The 20126-nt window shown below is 37.2% G+C and overlaps 2 protein-coding genes across 3 annotated transcripts; one reads left to right on the forward strand and one right to left on the reverse strand.

Moving 5' to 3' along the window:
* Positions 1-344: 344 nt before the first annotated feature.
* Positions 345-4138, forward strand: LOC306881956 (uncharacterized protein). The gene is made up of 3 exons (XM_079436351.1): positions 345-551; positions 1697-2456; positions 3638-4138. Exons 2-3 carry the CDS (start codon positions 1710-1712, stop codon positions 3851-3853), a joined length of 963 nt encoding a protein of 320 aa, XP_079292477.1. The 5' UTR covers positions 345-551; positions 1697-1709; the 3' UTR covers positions 3854-4138.
* Positions 4139-5171: 1033 nt separating this feature from the next.
* On the reverse strand, positions 5172-19978 carry acer2 (alkaline ceramidase 2). 2 transcript variants are annotated; one of them, XM_079436362.1, is made up of 6 exons: positions 19452-19978; positions 19216-19330; positions 14733-14874; positions 12845-12982; positions 9095-9232; positions 5172-8490 (listed from the first exon to the last, which is right to left on the reverse strand). In XM_079436362.1, exons 1-6 carry the CDS (start codon positions 19554-19556, stop codon positions 8304-8306), a joined length of 825 nt encoding a protein of 274 aa, XP_079292488.1. In that variant the 5' UTR covers positions 19557-19978; the 3' UTR covers positions 5172-8303. The 2 variants fall into 2 exon arrangements, with proteins under 2 accessions (XP_079292488.1, XP_079292489.1); XM_079436363.1 differs by having other exon boundaries at positions 7016-8490; positions 9095-9207; positions 19452-19770.
* Between the last annotated feature and the right edge of the window lie 148 nt (positions 19979-20126).

Consider the following 20126-nt stretch of genomic DNA (forward strand, 5'->3'; position numbering starts at 1 on the left):
TACTTTAACCTCTCTTGATGATATACAGGTTATTAATAGATTTTATGGTGTAATAAAGTGTTGTTTTATAGTCGCATGCACCAGGCGTCTTCAGTGTTTTCCATTTCTCTGGTGATTTTACTTTAAAATGAAAATGTCGTAGCTAAGAAACTCCCCTTGTTTTTGTTTACAGTTGTGTTCTAGTCTTCGCTTTCCATATTTAGACATGATGCAATCCGGCCTCAACCAGACGCTCTTGGAGTTTCTGGAAACGTAACGAAACGCGCTACGTGATTTCCAGCACGCAAAGCACGCAAGCCCCGCCCCCTTCGCATCCTATATAAACGCTGGCCGTCACTCACAACGGCATTTCTATTTACAGCACAGAAGAATGAAATACATGAAACACGACCCGAGCGCGACATGTTTATGAACAAAGCGACCATGGAGTATATGTCTGAGTTGAAGACGACTTATTGCTCAAACAGTGTTTTTGAGTACGTTAGCAACATTGGAAAACCAAACCGTCACTGGAGCGACTGCCATGCGACAGGCTGAACAAACAAACAAAGGTAAGGATATCTTTGAGTTTATCAATAAACAGTCGACATGTATTGAAAACTGAAATATTTGTAGTCGATGTACGAGTAATTCGTCGAGTAGTTTAGTTAAACACAGGCTAATATGTCCAAAAATCATAATTTAAGTACAGCAAACATGGTATTACCATGGCAACCGCAGGTGGTGTTGTTGTCAGTAAACAGCCCATAATGAAAGCTCAGTACTTAAATATATAATTATATTATAACAACAAATATTAGGTTATAATAAATGTATTAGGTTACAGTTTACCCTATTAAAAATGCAATAAGTAGTGTAAATATTTCATGTAACGTACTTTATTAATGTAACTGATTACTTTAAAAATTTCGAGTTTTTTTTCTAAATTTCTCGTATTTAAGAGCAGTCGATGCAATTTATGAAAAATCAATCAAACCTATGTGTGTGAATATATTAAGATGTAACCTCCTTTGTAATCGTTAACATTTTCATAAGTAACTAATTTAATTACACTTTTTTTTTTTTTTTTTTTTTTTTTTTTTCTCAGTAACTGTTACTGATTACAGTGACTTTTATTTTGTAATTAAATTACGTAATTCCCAACACTGGTCATAGTGTGTTGTAGCAACAATGCAGTCACACCTCTTCTGAGTGATTGAGAAGCTTTCAGTGGTTTTAATGGCTATATCTGACCCTGGACCACAATACCAGTCATAAGGGTCAATTTTATGAAATTGATATATACATTGAGATAAATAATATTTCTATTGATGTATGGTTTATGATAGGACAATATTTGGCTGAGATACAACTATTTGAAAATCTGGAATCTGAGGGTGCAAAGAAATAAAAATATATTGTGAAAATCGCCTTTAAAGTTGTTCAAATTTAGTCCTTAGCAATGCATATTACTAAACAAAAATTAAGTTTTGAGATTTACAGTAGGAAATCTTCATGGAACATGATTTTTTTTTTTTACTTCATATCCTAATTTTTGGCATAAAAGAAAAATGGATCATTTTGAGCCATACAATGTATTGTTGGCTATTGCTACAAATATACCCCAGCGACTTAAGACCGGTTTTGTGCTCCAGGGTCACATCAAAAATATTGATTATTATTTTTTTTTTTAACTGCATTTTTTTTTTTTTTACAGATTGAGTGTGATTATGGCACCATTCACCATTTCTCCACATCATCCACTGCTGTATCAGTGCGGTTTACCTCAGAAAGCTCTGATGCAATCCAAGATGAGTCCTGAGTCTTTGTCCGGAGTGAATGAAGATCTGCCTCTCACTCATTATCACAGAACGTCCATCATGAAGATCAGAGTCCATCTGTGGCAGGTCGTCAACTTCTGTATGAGTGTGACCGAGCTCCTCAGCTCCAAGATGTTTTTCTTCATTTGTGTGGGAAAAAACATGACCATGACCGGCGAGTTAAAGAAGAGTGGCCTGGAGGCCTTGGAGAGGCCTGGATGTCAAATCAGCGATGGAGCTTCAGAAATGAAGGATCCAGAGATCGTTATGGAGCTTGATGACGTCGAGTCTGCTGCTGATGAGCGGGAATCGTCAGTGATCGACTCGGATGAAGAGGAAGATGATGAAGCCAGGCTCTCAGAATGGGAGTCTGATGAGGAAACCGAGGAGGAAGATGAAGAGGACTGTGAGCCAGAGGACGAGGATTCTGAATGGTCTGATGAGGATGATGGAGACTCTGAGACCTCAGCAGAGAGTCTTGAGCTTTGGGAATCGTTTCTCAACAGCGGTGACCCCTACAATCCTCTGAGCTTCTGCTCGTCCATCGGCTCCAGAACAAACTCAAAGCAGAACCAGCAAACTCAACCTCCACCAGCGACAAGACCAGAAGAGTGCGAGCCAAATCCAAAACCAGACTCAAAGGAGGGTGGGAAGAAGGTAAATGTTTATTTTTATTATTTGTATTTTCATTAGTGCTGTCAAACGATTAATCGCATCCAAAATTAAAGTTTTTGTTCACATAATATATGCGTGTGTGCTGTGTATATTTATGTATAAATGCATGTGTGTGTATACACTTAAGAAAAATGTTACTTTTATATATTAAACTCATTTATATATATGATAATTTATATGAATATATACATGTAAATATTTGCAATTAATTGTTTGACAGCACTAATTTTCATTATATTATTACGTTATCATATATTATCATTTAGATTTTTATTTTAGTTTTGTTAAGTCTGTTTTGTTATTTTAGTACCTCAGATTTTGTTTTTTTTCATTTTGAAAAAACGACTTTTAATCATTTTGGTTCACAATAACACTGACAAAACAAATTTTCATATGTATAGAGAAGACAATCCGAAACCAAAAATTTAATAAGTACTATTATATACAACAGTATTTAATATAAATTAAACAATATAGATGGTGAAATGTAAATAAACGGTAATAAAATAACAACCATAAACACCTATTTATAATATTCTAAATTATACATAATTCTAGGCAGCATTTATAATTAGTTTTTTTTTTTTTTTTATATTTGCTTTTATTTCAGCTTTATTTTAATTAACATGGTTTTTAATCATTTCTGTTCTGGCTAACAATAACAGCACTGATGGAAACAATCTTTTATATGTACAGACAAAACAAACTGATGAATTAATATTTACAACAGTATTCTTTGAATTGATTACTTAAATTGGATACAATTATAAGTTAATAGTAACAAGTCAATAAACGTTAGTAAAATAATAAATCGGCTATTTTTGGTATTGTGAATTATACATAATTTTTTTACAAAAGATAAGCTCTTGGCAAAAGTGATGCAAGATTGAGCAACAGGCCAGAAATAAAATGTTCATAAGTCCGTGAATGTGAATTTGTCATGGTTTTGTAAGCAGATTATAGTTGCTATAAGGCTAAAAACACCAAATCATCCTCGCATGACAACAGCTGACTTCTGGTGTATTCAAACGACTTTCTGTGACTCAGGATGTCATGTGACGCGTGACTCATGCTGCATGACTAACATGTGTAAGGTTAGGGTTTGAACAGAAACTCCCTTGTGTGCTCCTCTGATAACAGGCCTGTGTTTTGTGTTTTTGCAGGTGTGTTTCAGTGATGAGGTGATTGTGCGCCCCCTGGTGGCTTGGAGTTTCGCCAGCCGGGCCGCAAGGGACGGCTCCTGTTGGATGCAGGGTGCCAGAGACCGAGAGCGTTTCAGAAGAAGAGCGGAGAGCATCGAGATGCTCCTTAAGCCCTGCCTGACGGCTGAACACAGAGCCGGCGTGTGGGAGAGACTTCAGAGAAAAACATCCTCATAATGCATCATGCTCCAGCTTAATGTGATCATTTTCATAATGTAGCAGTTGATTTAGATGTTGTAGTTTTTGGTGCTTTTAGTTTTAAATTTATTTATTTTATTTTTTTAACTGTGTAATTTCTGTTGTTACAATAGCGTGGTGCACTTTATTTTTATGTCTTTGTCGTATTGAGATTTAATTTTTTGTTTTGCACATGTATAATTTTATTGTACTACAAAACACTGGAATTGCATAAGAGACTGTATTTTATATGGCAGCTGAAAAATATTAAACTTTTCTGACATGTATGCTTTGAGTTTTAATATTTCAACGTGTACACATTTTTTCCTATTTAAAGGAATAGTTCACCTAGAACTAATTGGGGGAAAAAAAAAAACTGCTAAAACTTTACCCCTCCTCCGATCATCCAAGATGTAGAAGAGTTTGTTTCTTTGTCAGATTTGGAGAAATGGATCTTTCCATCACTTGCTCACCAGTGGATGCTCTGCAGTGAATGGGTGCCGTCAGAATGAGAGTCCAAACAGCTGATTAAAAACATCACAATCCATCAAGATGTTTTAGCCTTTAAACTGCTGCTTCTGGCCAAAATGAGTCCAAAATCCATTATTTTGCTGCTTCTGTCGCTCACACCAGAAGACACCAACATTTGTTTTTGGACTGTTTTGGCTTGTATTCACTGCTTGATCGGTGCAGATTTCTCTCCTGATTCAGACAAGATGACTTTTCCACTGGATAAAGCATTATTAGGGATGGAGGACTCCTATTTGAAGTTAGTCTTCATGATGGATTTTGTTCTTACACACAGCTTTTCACGTCATAAGATATTAACTGATGGTCTGGAGGGTGTGGAATGCTTGTGGATTGTTTTTATCAGCTGTTTGGACTCTCATTCTGACGGCACCCATTCACTGCTGAGCATCCACTGGTGAGACACTGATGCAATGCTACATTTCTCCAAATCTGATTAAGAAACAAACCCATTTACATCTTGGACACCCTGCGGGCGAGAACATTTTCAGCAAATTAAAATGTTTAGGTGAACTATTCATTTAAATATTTTTGCATTTTGACAATGTATAAGAACTTAACGTATTACAAATATTGCTTAAATAGGTCTTTGGTGAGATATAGCATGTTATACAACAGTACAGGCTAGAAAGTGTCTCCTACAAATATAAACCCATGCTATGCAGCCGTTCACAACAATCTCACCTTTCCACCATAGTATCAATGCGTTTAGAAATGTTAGAAAGCGTTTTAGAAGGGTTAGGTGCTTGTTGAACATGTTAAAAAAGACATCATGCACTGTTCAAACGTTCATTTGCAGCATGTTTTTATTAAATAAGGTGTAAAAATACAGTCAAACTCATTTGGTTACAAAACCATTATTTAGTGGTAGTTACAAAATTATTAATCGGTTACAAGTCACAAAATAAACAGTCTTTGTATATTTGGTCCCTGTGTTGCATTTGGGTCTCGGGAGACAGAGACAGAAAACACACACACTTGCACATTTGTTTCTGTGAATTGCGGGGACTTTCCACAGACTTCTATTACTTTTATACTGGAATTTATATTCTCTAAATCTACCCCTTACAGAAAACCTGTTTGCATTGTTTCACTTTCAGATAAACATCATTTACTATTTGTAATCATTTTTCCCTCACAAATTTCAGGTTTACTGTCCTTGTGGGGACTATTGGTCCCCACAATGTAGCAAAAACAAGTACACACACACACACTCTCTCACACACATATGTTATAGCCATTGCATTTGGCTTACAGTACATATTGTGCATTGCATGAGCAGAAAGTTACACAAAAATACAAAATCACACTGCTTTAGAAAACTACAGCTCTGGATGAGTGGCGAAGCATTAAGAAACTGAGGTGATGTTCAGTTTCTCTTTTTGTGGCATAGGTAGAAAGCAGCATGAATGTGTCACTTGTGTACAAACCACAGCTGAATCTGTGTTTTTATTGCATACTGTACATAAGGTTTTTGGTATTTGGATAAATCACTGTTCTGTTTTGCAATGATCAAATAATCAACGGCAATTTATTCTTTGACAAATGAAGATACAAACTGCAAAAAGTCAGACTAAGTGTAGAAATAAAGGAAAAAAATTGTTAGGCTAAATATAGATATCAAATTTTTTGTGTGAAGACATTCAGAAAAGGACAAACTTTCTTTCTCGAGGGAGATTTCCTGTCCATTCAGTTCAGCAGTCATGCAGTGTTTTAAAATCAGTCAAATTCATTTCACAGTAGTGCAACATCGTTTAGATTATCTGGCATCCAGTTTATGCTGCGTTAAATATAGACATCATTACTCAATATAGAGGTATCAGGCCCACGGATGAGATGCACCGGGGTAAATAACCCCATGTTTTTCCCTGACGGTGGAGATGATTGTGTGTCCTATAACTACTCACAAAAAAAGTGCACCAAGTAATTTTCCCACTTAAAATAAATGAATGGTACTTAAAATGATGTACCTTTACATGAGATGAAAATCCTCCATATCAAAATAAATTGTTTTGAATGAACGTTATGGAATAAATGCATGCGAATAGTGAACCTTTGCCGCGTTCACACCAACATAAAGTCCAACACCTTTCTTATGTTAGTCAATGAAAAATCACTTGGTGCACCTTTTCATTTTAAATGTATACATTGTTGTCAAAAAAGGCAACTAGTAGTACTACTGTGAAACAACAAGCTTTGTGTTAATATAACACTCATCTGCCTCATTACAGGTGCAGATTAAATCAGATTTTTCACAATTTTAATAAACAAATAAACGCTATCCTCAAATTTGATTTCGGGCTCAATTGCAGGTGTGGACATGTATTTTAAAAGTCCCCTTCGTTTTTTTGTTTTAATATGTGAACTACCAATTAAAGGTTTAGATCGCTTACAATTTTTTAAAATGTTTTTGAAAGAGGTCTCTTATTCTTGATCAGATTTACAGTAAATATTACAATTTAATATAACTGTACTCTACTTTAATACATTGTAAAATGTAATTTATTTCTGTGATCAAAGCTGTATTTTCAGCATCATTACTGCAGTCTTCAGTGTCACATGATCTTCAGAAATCATTCTAATATACTGATTTACTGCTCAGTTATTATCAGTAATTAAAAAAAAAATTAAAAGTAAATGGTTAATGGAGCATTATTTTCAGCTTTGTATTTTCTCAGGGGGTTTTTTCCCCATTTATTTTCTCGAAGTGACAACCTACAGAGTTCCTCAAATATAAAAAAATACAGACTTTTACATGCACACAAGAAACTTTTTTGTGCCCTCGAGAAACTATTCACATGCGCATAGGAATTTTTTTTGCATGCTTATGCATTACAATTTCTAGTTTTATATAACCTATCTCCTTTGTGCATGATTGTGAATAAAACGAGAGCATGGATGCACATTAATTAACAGATCTACTTGCTCAAAATTTGGCTTTTCTTATTGCATTATGCATAATGTCTTATTTAACACATCCTCTGTGGCGGTGCGGAAACCATGACACAAAATGGGCTGATGACAAAATTTGCCAAGTTCAAGGGTCTATAAAAAAAAGACTGGTACTGTAAGAAGTGTTTTGAATTTGGCTTTCATTAGGACAGTATGCTTAGGTCTCTTTAACGCATACTCTGTGGAGGCCAAGAAACCACACAGCGAAATGGGCTGATGGCACAATATGAGCCTCAGTGTGCATTGTCCTATATGCTAAGTTTAAGGGTTTCTCGTGCACACAAAATAGTCTGTGTACTTTTTATTTTTGCTAAAGTCCTTGAGGTTATGTAATACGGTGCTAAGAACACTGTGAGAAGAAACCCAAAATGCTTATAACCTGCATTTTGCGTAATAAAAAAAGTGCATATTTGACAGCTGCCATGAAAACACACTTCTTGTACAATGAATTTTCAGGTTTATTTTCATTAAATTCTTAATTTTCTATTAAAAAAATAAATAGGGGGAGAAGTCTGGAAACAAATATTTTTCCAAACTCTGCTTTCTTTTTTCCCATACTTTTCCAAACCCCGTAGGAACCCTGTTTTTAATTGCCCTAAATCTCTGAATGGTTGTGCATCATGGTGTACACAAAAATATTAAGCAATAATATTTCACAAATATCAAGCTTTGGTGAGCAGAAGAGACTTCTTTCAAAATCATATAAAAAAAAATTGCAATTATTCCACACTTTTGACCGTCAGTGAAATCATATAACATTATACCATGAAATCCTGCGTCACACTTTTTCCCCAAAGTAAACAAAGCTGATTTTGTGCTGTTAAGCTACTAAATACTCAGATGAATAACACTGATTTGCCATCATCCTTCCCCAAAAACAAAATGCACATGCAAAACCAGGATTCTCCTTTGTGTGAAAGTCCATTACAAAGTGCATTGAAGTGTAGTCAGACCCCTTAGGAAGCACAGACTAAGTCACCTTAATAGAGGGCTTCCTGTGCACACACAGAAGAGTGACGTATGGCACCCCGATAAAAGCCCATTTCTCGCTGGGCCAGAATTTGAGCACGGGCCCCTGCTCTGGAGCCTCCGTTGCCGCATCAAAATAAGCAAAGCACACACATCCCAGATAGGACGCCAGGCAGATGAGGATATGCCTGAACAGACAGATAAAGAGGGAACATGTAGAGCAAATAATAGAACAATAATCAAAAAACAAGCAATTACTGACATTTTTGCAATGGATATTATCTCACAAATGTGAATATACAGAAACTTTGTACAGCAATGAGACACAATGTTTATAATTTAATGCTTAACCTGTCAGAATTAAGGCAAATTATCCTTTTCAATGTGGAAAAAGTATTCAAATAATTGAAAAAAAGGACTAAAATGATACTTCGGGATGAAAAAAAAAAAACATGGAATGATATGTATAGCTTTATTAAAAGTGTGTTCAGATTTAACTGGATTAGAAACTGTAATAATTCTATAGCAGGAATTTACAAACTTGAGCGGAATCGCATAAAATATGTACTTTACTAAAAATATAACACTTGAATGGACCCCTGCAAGTTAAGATTTCAATAATTTAATGTCACATTCACAGTTAATGGCAGTGTTATTTTAGCAACTCACGAACCTCAGTTTGGGAAACCCTGCCCAGTAGTAGAAGTACATTGAATGGGTATTGTATTAAAACTAATGTGTTGCCAATGCTGACTGCTGACTAGATGCTGTATGATGAGTGCACTTGATTACCAGGCACAGTGTAGATACGGGAAGTTGACAGATGACCACATCTCACAGAATATGCGATCACTGATCCAGCACACGAGCGCCAGAGTCCACCACAGACCCGAGAGCAGACCCAGCTTAAACACACGCAGGTTATCACACCTACACACACACACTTATTTTTTTATATAAAAATATAAAATACAAATATTACTTGGAAACACGTAAATAAAATGTTTAAAAAAATATAAATGTTGTCTTGTCCACTAACTAAAATAAAAATAAATAAATGTTGTACAGAAATATATATAAAAGTAATAACGATGATTAAAACACATAATAAGATTACTACAACTCAAAAAGAGGGAAAAAAAAGAAAATATAAAAAAGCTAATTCAGAATATTAATACTGTAATTGTATAGAGTATAAATAATACTTAAAATACTATTGATTATTGCCCAATGAAAACTTTTAAAATGTACTCTATAATAAAAATGTCAAGTCATTTGAGGGATGAAAACAATGATGTAGCTGCTGTGTTGGTTATAAACAAAGAGGGCTGGCGGAGGAGGAAGAGAAAGAGTGAGAGAGAGACAGAGACAGAGAGAGACAGAGAGAGAGAGAGAGGCAGAGAGAGAGAGAGAGACAGAGAGAGACAGAGAGAGAGAGAGAGAGACAGAGAGAGAGAGAGAGAGACAGAGAGAGAGAGAGAGAGAGAGAGAGAGAGAGAGACAGAAAGAGCGAGAGAGACAGAGAGAGAGAGACAGAGAAAGAAAGACAGGAAGTGAAACACTACAAGAAGTGCAAACTGTTCCTCCGACAAATTGAGCAAGAAAAAGCCTTGTTTTGCTCTAAAAGCGTTTGTAATTTGTCAGTTCCTTGTGAACAGGAAGTACATCAGGTTCTTTTAAACAGAATACTTATTATGGAAATAATATACATTAAAACGTGCGATTGCACTTAATTGCAATTAAATCTAAATGTTTTATAGTTTAAACAGATTAAATGTAATTAGCTGAGCTTTAGAGTGTTTTTGACCCACTTAAGTACATCTCTCCGTGTTATTTCATAATTACTTCTATTGTCTTTTTGAAATATGTTTAAAGTGCTGCTGAATGTACTGACAAGCATTTATAATAAACTAAAATATACGTTAATGTAATTTCTCTTAAAACTTAATTTGAGTATATTTGCAATTACACATTTGTACACATTATTACTGCATGGAAATGTCCTGTTGTTATCCCTGTATTTCTGAAGTTTCTTGACATTAATAACACAATCTTAACACAGCAAGCATTCATATATACAGTGCCCTCCATAAGTATTGGAACAGTAAAGACAAAAGGGCGATATCTTATCGTTTGCGATATACCGGTAAAAATTCCCCCCACGATAATAACGATAAAGTCTAGTTGTTGACATATTTCTGTGCGGAGTGAAGGCTGGAATTGGGATTGGCTGCATTAAAGGCTGGGAAAAGTATTTCAAAGGATGAGAGCAAGAGTCTGGTGATGTCTATGGGTCACAGACTCACTGCTGTGATTGTGTGCAAGGGATCTGCAACTAAATAATAGCTTTTAATCTTTTATATCTGCCTTATGTTCTGTCCCAATACTTATGCTTACATCAATGAGTGGGATGAACTCTAAAAGTGCTGTTCTTTTTATTTGGTAAAACATCTGTGTTGAAACGGCTAATAATAAAATGTGACATTCTGTAGTTTTGTCTCATATTAATTTTTAATCATATGTAAATGTCTTGACTCCACAGCCAACAGAACAATTTTGTCTTTACTGTTCCAATACTTTTGGAGGGCACTGTGTAGGTATATATTGTGGCGGGAGGAGCAAACGACAGACACAGTGGGTGTGGCGTCAAGCCTCGGAGAGGTTTTTATTAAACAAAATAATCAAAGAAAATCTCCAAAAGGGGGTAAAAGTGTCCAAAATAAACAGGGGATCTAGTGTCCTTGTCGTGCTGCAGGGTTCGTGAAAGGAGGCAGTGTTCGGAAGGGAAGGGTCCAGGGTCCGTGGCAGCACGCGCTCCCCTCTCGGGGCCGGGGCGCGAGTGGCGGCGGCTTCTCCTGTGTGGCTTCGTCCAACGTCCGTCCTCGGCACTTCCGGGGGATTCGACGGCCCAGCATCCTGGCCCGTCAGCCGTCTCACGGGTGCTCGGCTCTATCCGGACTGCGGGTCCGGCAGCTCGATCTTTGGCGGTGCGGGAATCCTCTCAACGCTCCCTTCCTGGACCCACGAGGACACCAGCGTGCACGCACGGGGAAGAGACCGGTCTCCCGAGGAGAGGCGCGCTCGGCATTTAAACAGCGGCTGTGATGAGGCTCTATTCACATCAGGTGCGCCTCATCACACGCCACCAGCCCTGGCTGTTTCAGCGCCCCTCTACACTATGCACATCTGGAGAGCTCATGGGACAGGTTTCCTGACATCAGAGGATTTTAAGCATGTGTGCTAAAGAACAAACGTCACACTGACTGTCATTGAGCACAGAAAGTATGAGAGTAATGTTGTGTTTCAAGACGAACACACTGTCTGCCTAGTTTTCTTTACTCGTCTACACGACTTAAAACTACTTACAAGAGTTTCTTGAGAGAAAGGCTCATCCATCATTAAATGCCATACGTTTAATTGACAGTTCGAAACTATGTGTACTTCCTATACACAAACTGTACTTGTAGATTATATAATATTAATGAAATAAAAGGCCACTTAAGTGACTTAAGAGACGCTTTCATGACTGTTTCTTAACACGTTTTAAGTACACTTTTAAAAAAATGCACTTTGCAATAATGTCAAATTAAATTTTAGGTTACACTTTATTTTAAGGTGTCCTTGTCACGGTGTAATTATACATTTAAGTACTGAGTAATATTAATTAACTACATGTACTTACTAGAATTCGGGTTCGGCTTAAGGTTAATTGCATGCAATTATTCATAATTTATTGTTATTATAATAGTAAGTACATGCAACGCAAGAAAAATACCTTAAAATAAAGTTACCAAATTTTACTTTAAAAGTACATTTAAATCATATTTTAATAATCTTTTGTAATATTTTAAAGAAGTGCACTGATTTTGATGTGTTGACCAGCATATTAAAGCACAAAGTACTTGATTATAATTTTAACTGTGTTTAAAGTTAATGTTTTAAATGTACAAAATTGCAACTTGATCATTACAAATGTGTAATTACAAGTATATTTAAATACATGACATACAATTAAAGTATATTTTAGTTTACCATAAATGCTTGTCAGTGCATTCAGCAGCACTTTAACCATATTTCAAAGACAATTACATATAAAGTCCTACTTAAGTGGGTCAAAATCACTCTTAAAGTTCAGCTAATTGCATGCAATATAAACTTAAACTATAATACATTTTTACTGAACTGCATTTAAGTGTCTGAAAACATTCAGGTTGCACTCGAGTATATTCTTTTAAAGCATATTATTTCCATAAGCACTCTTTTATGCCTCTCCTCATCAAGCCACACAAAACATGAGAGATAAGTTAACTTTAGGCACAGCTAGTTTTACTTAGTTCTACATTGAGGTTGGAAACCATAAGATTTCCTAAACATTACATTTAGTATTAAATTTAGATTACAGGAGCATTGCCATATAGAGACAGACATCTATTTAGAGTGAGCTGTCGCTGTGATTTAAATCAAACATGCACAGGAATAAATACGTAATGCGATAACTGCACTAGAGGACTGAAGTGCATGTGTTTGCACAGGAGCTCTGACCTCTTTAGCTCGGTGATGAGAAGAGCGGTGCACGGGATGCCCAGTGTCATGAGAGAGATGGAGTTTATCGCTGGCTTGATGAAGGCCAGACAGGTGGTGATCCCTGAGAGGACGCCGATGACCATTTTGAACCTCGATCTAGTGACGTGGGAAGGAAACAGCGGAAGATGAAAGGAGTAAACAAGAGAAGAGTAATTGTCCTCTAAATCCATCGGGAATCACAGTGAGAAGTCGTCATTTACCGGTACAAGACTCGCGTGATGAATGAGTTGAAGTAATTCTTTATGTACACTTTATGATTTGGTTTTATTGCGCATCAAACACGACAACTTTAAGCAAATAGTGTATAAATAGTGTCTCCATTAATTCTATTTTTATACAATAAAACGTACTTCAATTAAAAAGCCTTGGACAAACAACTAAGTTTTGTTTTCCGTCAAAGTGTCAAAAAGCACCTGATGGAGTTTGAACTTCACCTTATCAAACGGATAGTTCCGGTCCTTAATTCTGATTGGTTGAGCCACGTACGAAGCCGTTGTAAATTACTACAAGCCCACACCTTTACTTACTTTGTGTGTTGCTTGGCAACCACTTTGTTCCAACCACAACTGTTTCTGAGGAACTACATTGTTTGGTGGAAGAATACTGTTTTTATTAATATCATTACACTTATTTGCTCTGTTTTATTTTGTGAAACCTTACTAAGTATATGGAATAACCGTTTTATAAAAGCAATAAGCACCGTGAAGCGCCGCTTCGCGTCGTGCCTAATAACGCCCCTTAGCTGTTATAAATTCACCGTAAACCACGGCTTCTTGGGCTTATTGCTTTATTAAACCGCTTCGGTTTCACACAAATGCCTGCACAGACATGCATGTCCGGCTAGAATCGCCCAGAACTCGTGCATCTTCGGAAACGGAGCTGCGCGTAAAGTTACAAAAAAATGCAGTGCAAACCGCCACATGAAACGACGTCGCACACACTCAAAGTGAACTTCTGCCAACACCGCAATGACATCATATTTGCCGCACGCACCCAAGCGAACTTGCGGATGCGTCGAGTATAAATCAGCCTTAATGCTACATATATTCGTACAGAAAATTTTCAGTATGGGTCTTTCAGTTCGGTACACATGTTCCTTTTGATAAGTCATCTTTTAATGCGGCGAGACCGATCGCTGTATAAACGTCCTCAGTTGAAACGGCAGCGCGATCATCCCTTCCTCTTTACTACTAGTTTTAACGTGAAATAAACACAAATGAACATGTCATGCCTCAAGTAATCGCACAATCTGTTTCAACTGTGGAAAGACGTCAATAAAACATCTTGTAAACAAAATGCCTCTGCAATACTCCGTGTCCACAGCTCGTTAGTTCACCAGAGAAATGAAGTGAGGAGCATTTCTCGAAGTTATGACAGCCACGGTGTTAATTAATTTATTTCAACAACAAATAGACATTTTTATAAATTAGAAGTTAATTTAAAAACGTCATTATGTGCAATTTACATTTTTGCATAATTTTTTTTTTTTAAGTTTAGTGTTGATTATTATATAAAAATAAATAGTTATTGAATTTAAGTTTGGACTCTGTTGTTAACTGTAACCTAGTAGTAGGATGTGAAAGGGCTCCCTATAGTTTAGAGCAGAAGCTGGTAGATTTTTATCCCTGAGAAAATGTTAATTGTAATTACATGCATTTAAAGAAAGCGCAATGTGTTCAGTAAACCACTGTTTAATATAAAAAAAGCAATTTTATGTTTAGATTTTTCTGTACCGAACCGTGATGTCAAAACCGAGGTACGTACCGAACTGACAGTTTTGTGCACCTCTAGTAACCACAAGTACATTTTGATCCGAATGTGTTTGCGTGTGGATATGCGAGCGCACCTGTCTCTGCGGAATATCTTGGGCAGGTATCTCTTGGGAAACCACATGCCGATGGCACACATGAGCACCCACAGTATGGCCAGCTCGTCCAGCATCTGCCCCAGGAAGCTCAGCGTCGCATGGAAATAAGTGGAGCCGATACCTGAAGCAGAACAGCAGGATCACATGCAAACTGAATTATAACATTATTACAGCAATAACACACAGCAATCTGCATTGTTTTAAGCCTACTGCTAGGGCTGTATGATTAATTTGGGTCACATTAATGTGCATTTGGAAATGCAACATGCACTAACCATCTTCCCATACTTGGAATGAGAAGCACTTATCGACAAAAGAGAAGCTTTGTGGTATTCTGTCAAAATAAAAGTCTGATGTTTCAACATTTGAAAAAGAAATTAAAACAGCCCTAAATATTACTATTGTAATTTTACAGTTATAAGGCATTATTATTATTATATAATTGTTCATAAATACTAGGTCTGAGCGATTAATTGCATTTGCGATATCGCGATATGAAAAAACGTGATTTTTCAACCACAGAGGCTGCGATTACTCTCTGTCACGTGACAGGCGAGAGTAAAGAGATGTGTTCGACTTAAATACAAAAAATTAAATAACTGGGTTGGTTAAATGAAATTTGGTTTACACTGATTGTACATTTAAAAAAAGCATACATAATGTTTTTCTTACTTTAATTTTGGTACACAGAGCCTGAAATTATCAGTAGTGTTTCCTAAAGCAACAAACCACTAACTATTATGCTTCAGCACGTTTGCTGCATGAGTCACAAACATGAATAATAACTTTACTATCTAATAATAGCTTTACTATCACGAGTGGATGACAGAAGCATGATAAACCAGAAGAAAAACACCTATTTGTTCAGCACAGTCAAGAACCACTCACAATTTCTTAAATCTAGTTGGTTAAACTCTCTGAAATGTATTCTTAGAAGATTATATTTTTTGTGCCAATATTTGAGACACTATTTATTCAATAGCAAACACTATTTTGCTAATTATATCCCAGTTTAAGTCTTCAAAGTGTTCTTAAAACATGCATCCATCACCACAAACAGCGCTGCATCACCTCAACGTCCGTGTCTGTGTCTAATACTTTGACTAAACTCGCTATATTATATGATGGCACAGAGGATTTTGACTCAAAATCCCACCCGGATTAGTTAAGTCAGCAGCTTCCTTTAGAGCGGAGAAACTCAGAAGACATTTGTAAAGAGTGGCGTTTGTGCTGAGCTGGCTACTTTCCCATGCTGCTCCACAGTGAGCTTTAAATACACCAGCGGTTTGTTGGGAAGAAGTCACACTTTTGCACAGACCAGTTTCCCAAGCGACTGTCTTAACCTTTGCTGTTAAAGGAGGAGAAGGAATCATCATGCCCCAAATTGTATGTAGAAAGGAAGAAGCTTACTAAAAGCACAGCTCTGTTTGTCACAAAGCAGTGAAGGCGACACCAACGTGAGAACAGAAGCTTTGCTAAACCTAAAACTGAGAGGGACATAGAGCTGCATTGTTTAAACTATGCTAAGCTTGGCTTGTGAATGCACTTGGGTCATGTGAATATTAACACATCTTACAGATGAGTAAGTGAAATGTGGCCTGTGTGGCCTTCTGTAAACTGAACCGAAGGGTCCAATGAATGAGAGAAGCTTTTCATGCTGTCCTTAAGCCAGGATTATTGTCTTTTATAAGCCTGAGTTAAGGTCATTTTAACCCTGGGTCATCAGAAGTTTCACATTTGTGATTTTGTGGTTATTCAGAGCAGAGCCAACACAATGTCAGCTGCTCTGAATGTAATGATTGACAGGCAGAGAGTGTTTCTGATCGGCTGGTCACTCCCTTGTTTGTGTTTCCAGAAACAGGTGTGATTTCTCAGGAAACCGATACCTGTGAAACCTGTCAGGTAGCAGGGATATCTTATGCATGATATTCCAAATAAATTGAGGAGAGAAAAAAAAAAAAAAAAAAAAAAAATCTAAAAGGTAGAAATAAATTATGTATGAATATATTTATAGAGAGAGAGAGAGAGAGAGAGAGAGAGAACTGCTTTAATAAAATAAATTAAAAATAATATAAAATTACACAGACACACATACATACATACATATATATATTTTAGGGGTGTAACGGTACATGTATTTCAGTACGGGTCTTTGGCTTCGGTACGCATGTGTACCGGTCCGAACGAATACAGTATTTAGTTTTTCTTCCAGGAAATTCAAATAATAAATGGCGTTTTGACAGTCTTTGATGTGGCATGACAGATCGCTGTATAAATGCCTTGGAGAGCCGCTTCTGGGACGGTTCAGAAACGTGCTGGTATAAACACAAGCATTGACTCGAGCGGCCGCGATCAGCTCTGGTTCAGAGCGGAGCGCGAGTGATTCCTCTGTACTACTAGTTTTAATGCAAATAAACATGACTGATCATCTCATGCCTCATGTAATTGCTCAATCAGTGTTTCCACCTGGGGCGTAGTTTGTGTGTGTGTGTGTGTGTGTGGGGTAACCCCCCCCAATAACCAAAACTAGCAAGTACATTTGTTTTTTTACTGTAGGCTTATTTATTGTGGTAAATTTAGTCTAACTTGTAGAATTTATAATAGATAATCTGTTAAGGGAATAGATTTTTCCCTAAAGATTTATATTACAACTGTGGCATGTTGTAGCTATTGTTTCTAAAGGCTGTTATTTCTCATAACAAATGCAATATAGATTAATAAAATAAAAAAAGTCATTATTGGCCTGGTAATGATTAATAGGCTAGCCTGATTATAACAAATGCTACAGAACTTTTTCATAAGAGCAAGTACAAGTCAGAAGCGAGAGCCAATGGGTTCTAATGATGAGTGACTTCAGATATTCCAATGATGGCCACTTCAACCCCCCCCCAATGTTCAAACCAAAACTACGCCCTTGGTTTCAACCACGGAAAGACATCAACAAAACAGCGTGGAAATAAAATGTCACGTAGCATTGCATTTACCTCAGCAAGTCATCAGTGTCCACAGCTCGTTAGTTCACTAGAGAAATGAAGTCTAGAGTGGAGCATTTCACAAAATGTTACACCAACCTGTTAGTCTTAATTATTTAATGTATGTTTAAATCAATCTGTTATGAAACATGCTATGACAGCCAGTGTGTAACTGAATATATTTTAACAAATAGCCTAGAAATTGTATTATTTATAAGTTAATTTAAAAACTGCATTGTGTGCAGTTTGCATACAATTTATTTATTTACTTTTAAAGTTTAGTGTTAATCATCTATTTAAAAATAAATAGCAATTACATTTAAGTTTGGGTTAAGTTGTTGTTAGGCCTAATTGTAGCCTAACCTTATAATGTAAAAGGGCTCCCTATAGTTTTAAGCATAAACTGAGGTAGATTTTTATCACTAAGAAAATTTAAACTATAACTGAATGTATTTAAAGAGGTCATCGGATGCCCATTTTCCACAAATTGATATGATTCTTTAGGGTCTTAATGAAAAGTCTATAACATACTTTCGTTAAAATTTCTCAATGGTAGTGTAAAAACACCTTCTTTACCCGGTCAAAATCAGCTCTGTTTTCAACGAGCCATTCTAGTCCATGTTGATTTAAATGCTAATGAGCTCTGCTGACCCCGCCCCTTTCTTCCGTGGAGTGACGAGCAGACTAAACTTCAGCCGCGAAACTTGCTAACTAGCACATTATTAAGAAAGGCGATTTGCAAAGATTCATAAAAACACTTATACTCACTTCTTCTGTAGGTGAGGCTGGATCACGAGTGATTCGCGCGAACATAGACGCATTTAGGCAGATCGGGGACCGGCACATGCACTTCAAAGCGAAAGTAACGTTAATCCTCTGCATCTTCAGCAGCTCAGATGTCGGGAGTAAATGAAGACTGCTATATTCATTATTACATCCAACAACTAAACAACTCAATCGCTTAATCGGAGACATCTTGTCTTCGGAGTCGACACAATGGCGGATGGCTCTGAGGTCACTCAGGGGGGGCGGGTCTAAGGTGACGGCCTTGTCAATCAACTATCATGGGCGGGGCCTGTACAGAAACACGTCATTCTGACAGGAATCTCAAAACTGATTTGAGAAAGGGGATTTTTAAAAAAAACACTCTGTGGATTTTTATCATTACAGGATGGATGTGTACACACACTTCCAACACACATTTATGTTCAAATGGCTGAATGGCTCTTTAATGCAGGCTTCACACATTAAAGAGTTTCGCCCAGCTAACATTAATTTATTTTCTCTGAGATAACAACATATTTCCTCCAGTAGCCCTTCCTGCTCAGCTCAGCTATTTCCTGAAGACCAGCAATATTCCCAAAAAGAAGGAAGAGCTGATTTCACAAAACTGCCCCTTCCTAGCGTGCTGAAAAACATGACCTCCGGCATACTTGCGCAAGAAGTTACTGTGGGGTCCGTCAAACAACAGCTGGAGAGAAGAAACTTACCAACAACCACCAGCAGAGCCCATATGAGATAGATGCCACTGTTGAAGTGTGTGGCGTACTGACGAAACAAACACATGAGGATCGGAGGCAAGACGAAGAACAGCACGTTGCTTATCTGAAAAGAGACAGAAATCGGTAAAAGCGCGAAGAAAAGAAGTTTCCATACTTCAATAGCAGCCGCGCAAACGCGCGCGACACAATGTGACACTGCAACTAAACAAAGAAGAGCGACGCACCGTGTTATAAAACTCCGCTATTCCTGGATAGATGAGATAATTCCCCTCACACCAGTCCACGTCCGAGCTGCCAGCCTGGAGCTGATCCCACAGATGCGAGTCCATCTCTGGAGCACTAAACGCGTCCGGACGGATTCACGCAAAGCGACGTCGACAGCTTTAACGCACGCTTGCGGCGACAATTGGCTTTAATCAGTGATGCATGTGTGGTCGTGTTATCTGAGCATGTCATCCTGCCATCCAGTCCGAGACTAACATTAATCCAGCCGCTGCTCTGTCCTTCTCTGACTGGCAATAACAACACAGCAACATGTGATTCGCGCATGCGCAGACCGCGTTCAGACTAAATATGGATCAGGCTGCGTTTCCCAAAAGCTTCGTAAGGCGAAGTACATCGCATTCATCTTAAACTTGCGGACCGTATACCAAAACCATCGTAACTTAAGTAGCACTTAAAAATCTTCGTAGATCTGCGAGTGCTCGTAAAGCCCTAAAAGAAGACAGAGTTATGAGGCCACCTGCAGGACAGTCGGCACATTACACCTGTAACTTTATTCAAGTGCTATGTGATTATAATTCAAGATTTTGATTGCACTTTATTGTACACTTTATTACTCGTTTATTTATATATTTTTGTTTTATTGAATTTATAAATGAAATAAATAAAAAGGGCAG

Source organism: Barbus barbus, assembly GCF_936440315.1.
Source record: "Barbus barbus genome assembly, chromosome: 2".
In the NCBI taxonomy this organism is placed as follows: domain Eukaryota; kingdom Metazoa; phylum Chordata; class Actinopteri; order Cypriniformes; family Cyprinidae; genus Barbus; species Barbus barbus.

Coding starts and splice junctions, on each gene's coding strand:
- LOC306881956 (XM_079436351.1), top strand. CDS start 1,710: ATGGCACCATTCACCATTTCTCCACATCATCCACTGCTGTATCAGTGC. Junction 2,457..3,637: donor CAAAGGAGGGTGGGAAGAAG/GTAAATGTTTAT, acceptor GTGTTTTTGCAG/GTGTGTTTCAGTGATGAGGT.
- acer2 (XM_079436362.1), bottom strand. CDS start 19,556: ATGGACTCGCATCTGTGGGATCAGCTCCAGGCTGGCAGCTCGGACGTG. Junction 12,983..14,732: donor AAGATATTCCGCAGAGACAG/GTGCGCTCGCAT, acceptor CCACGTCACTAG/ATCGAGGTTCAAAATGGTCA. Junction 8,491..9,094: donor CCGTATCTACACTGTGCCTG/GTAATCAAGTGC, acceptor CTGTCTGTTCAG/GCATATCCTCATCTGCCTGG.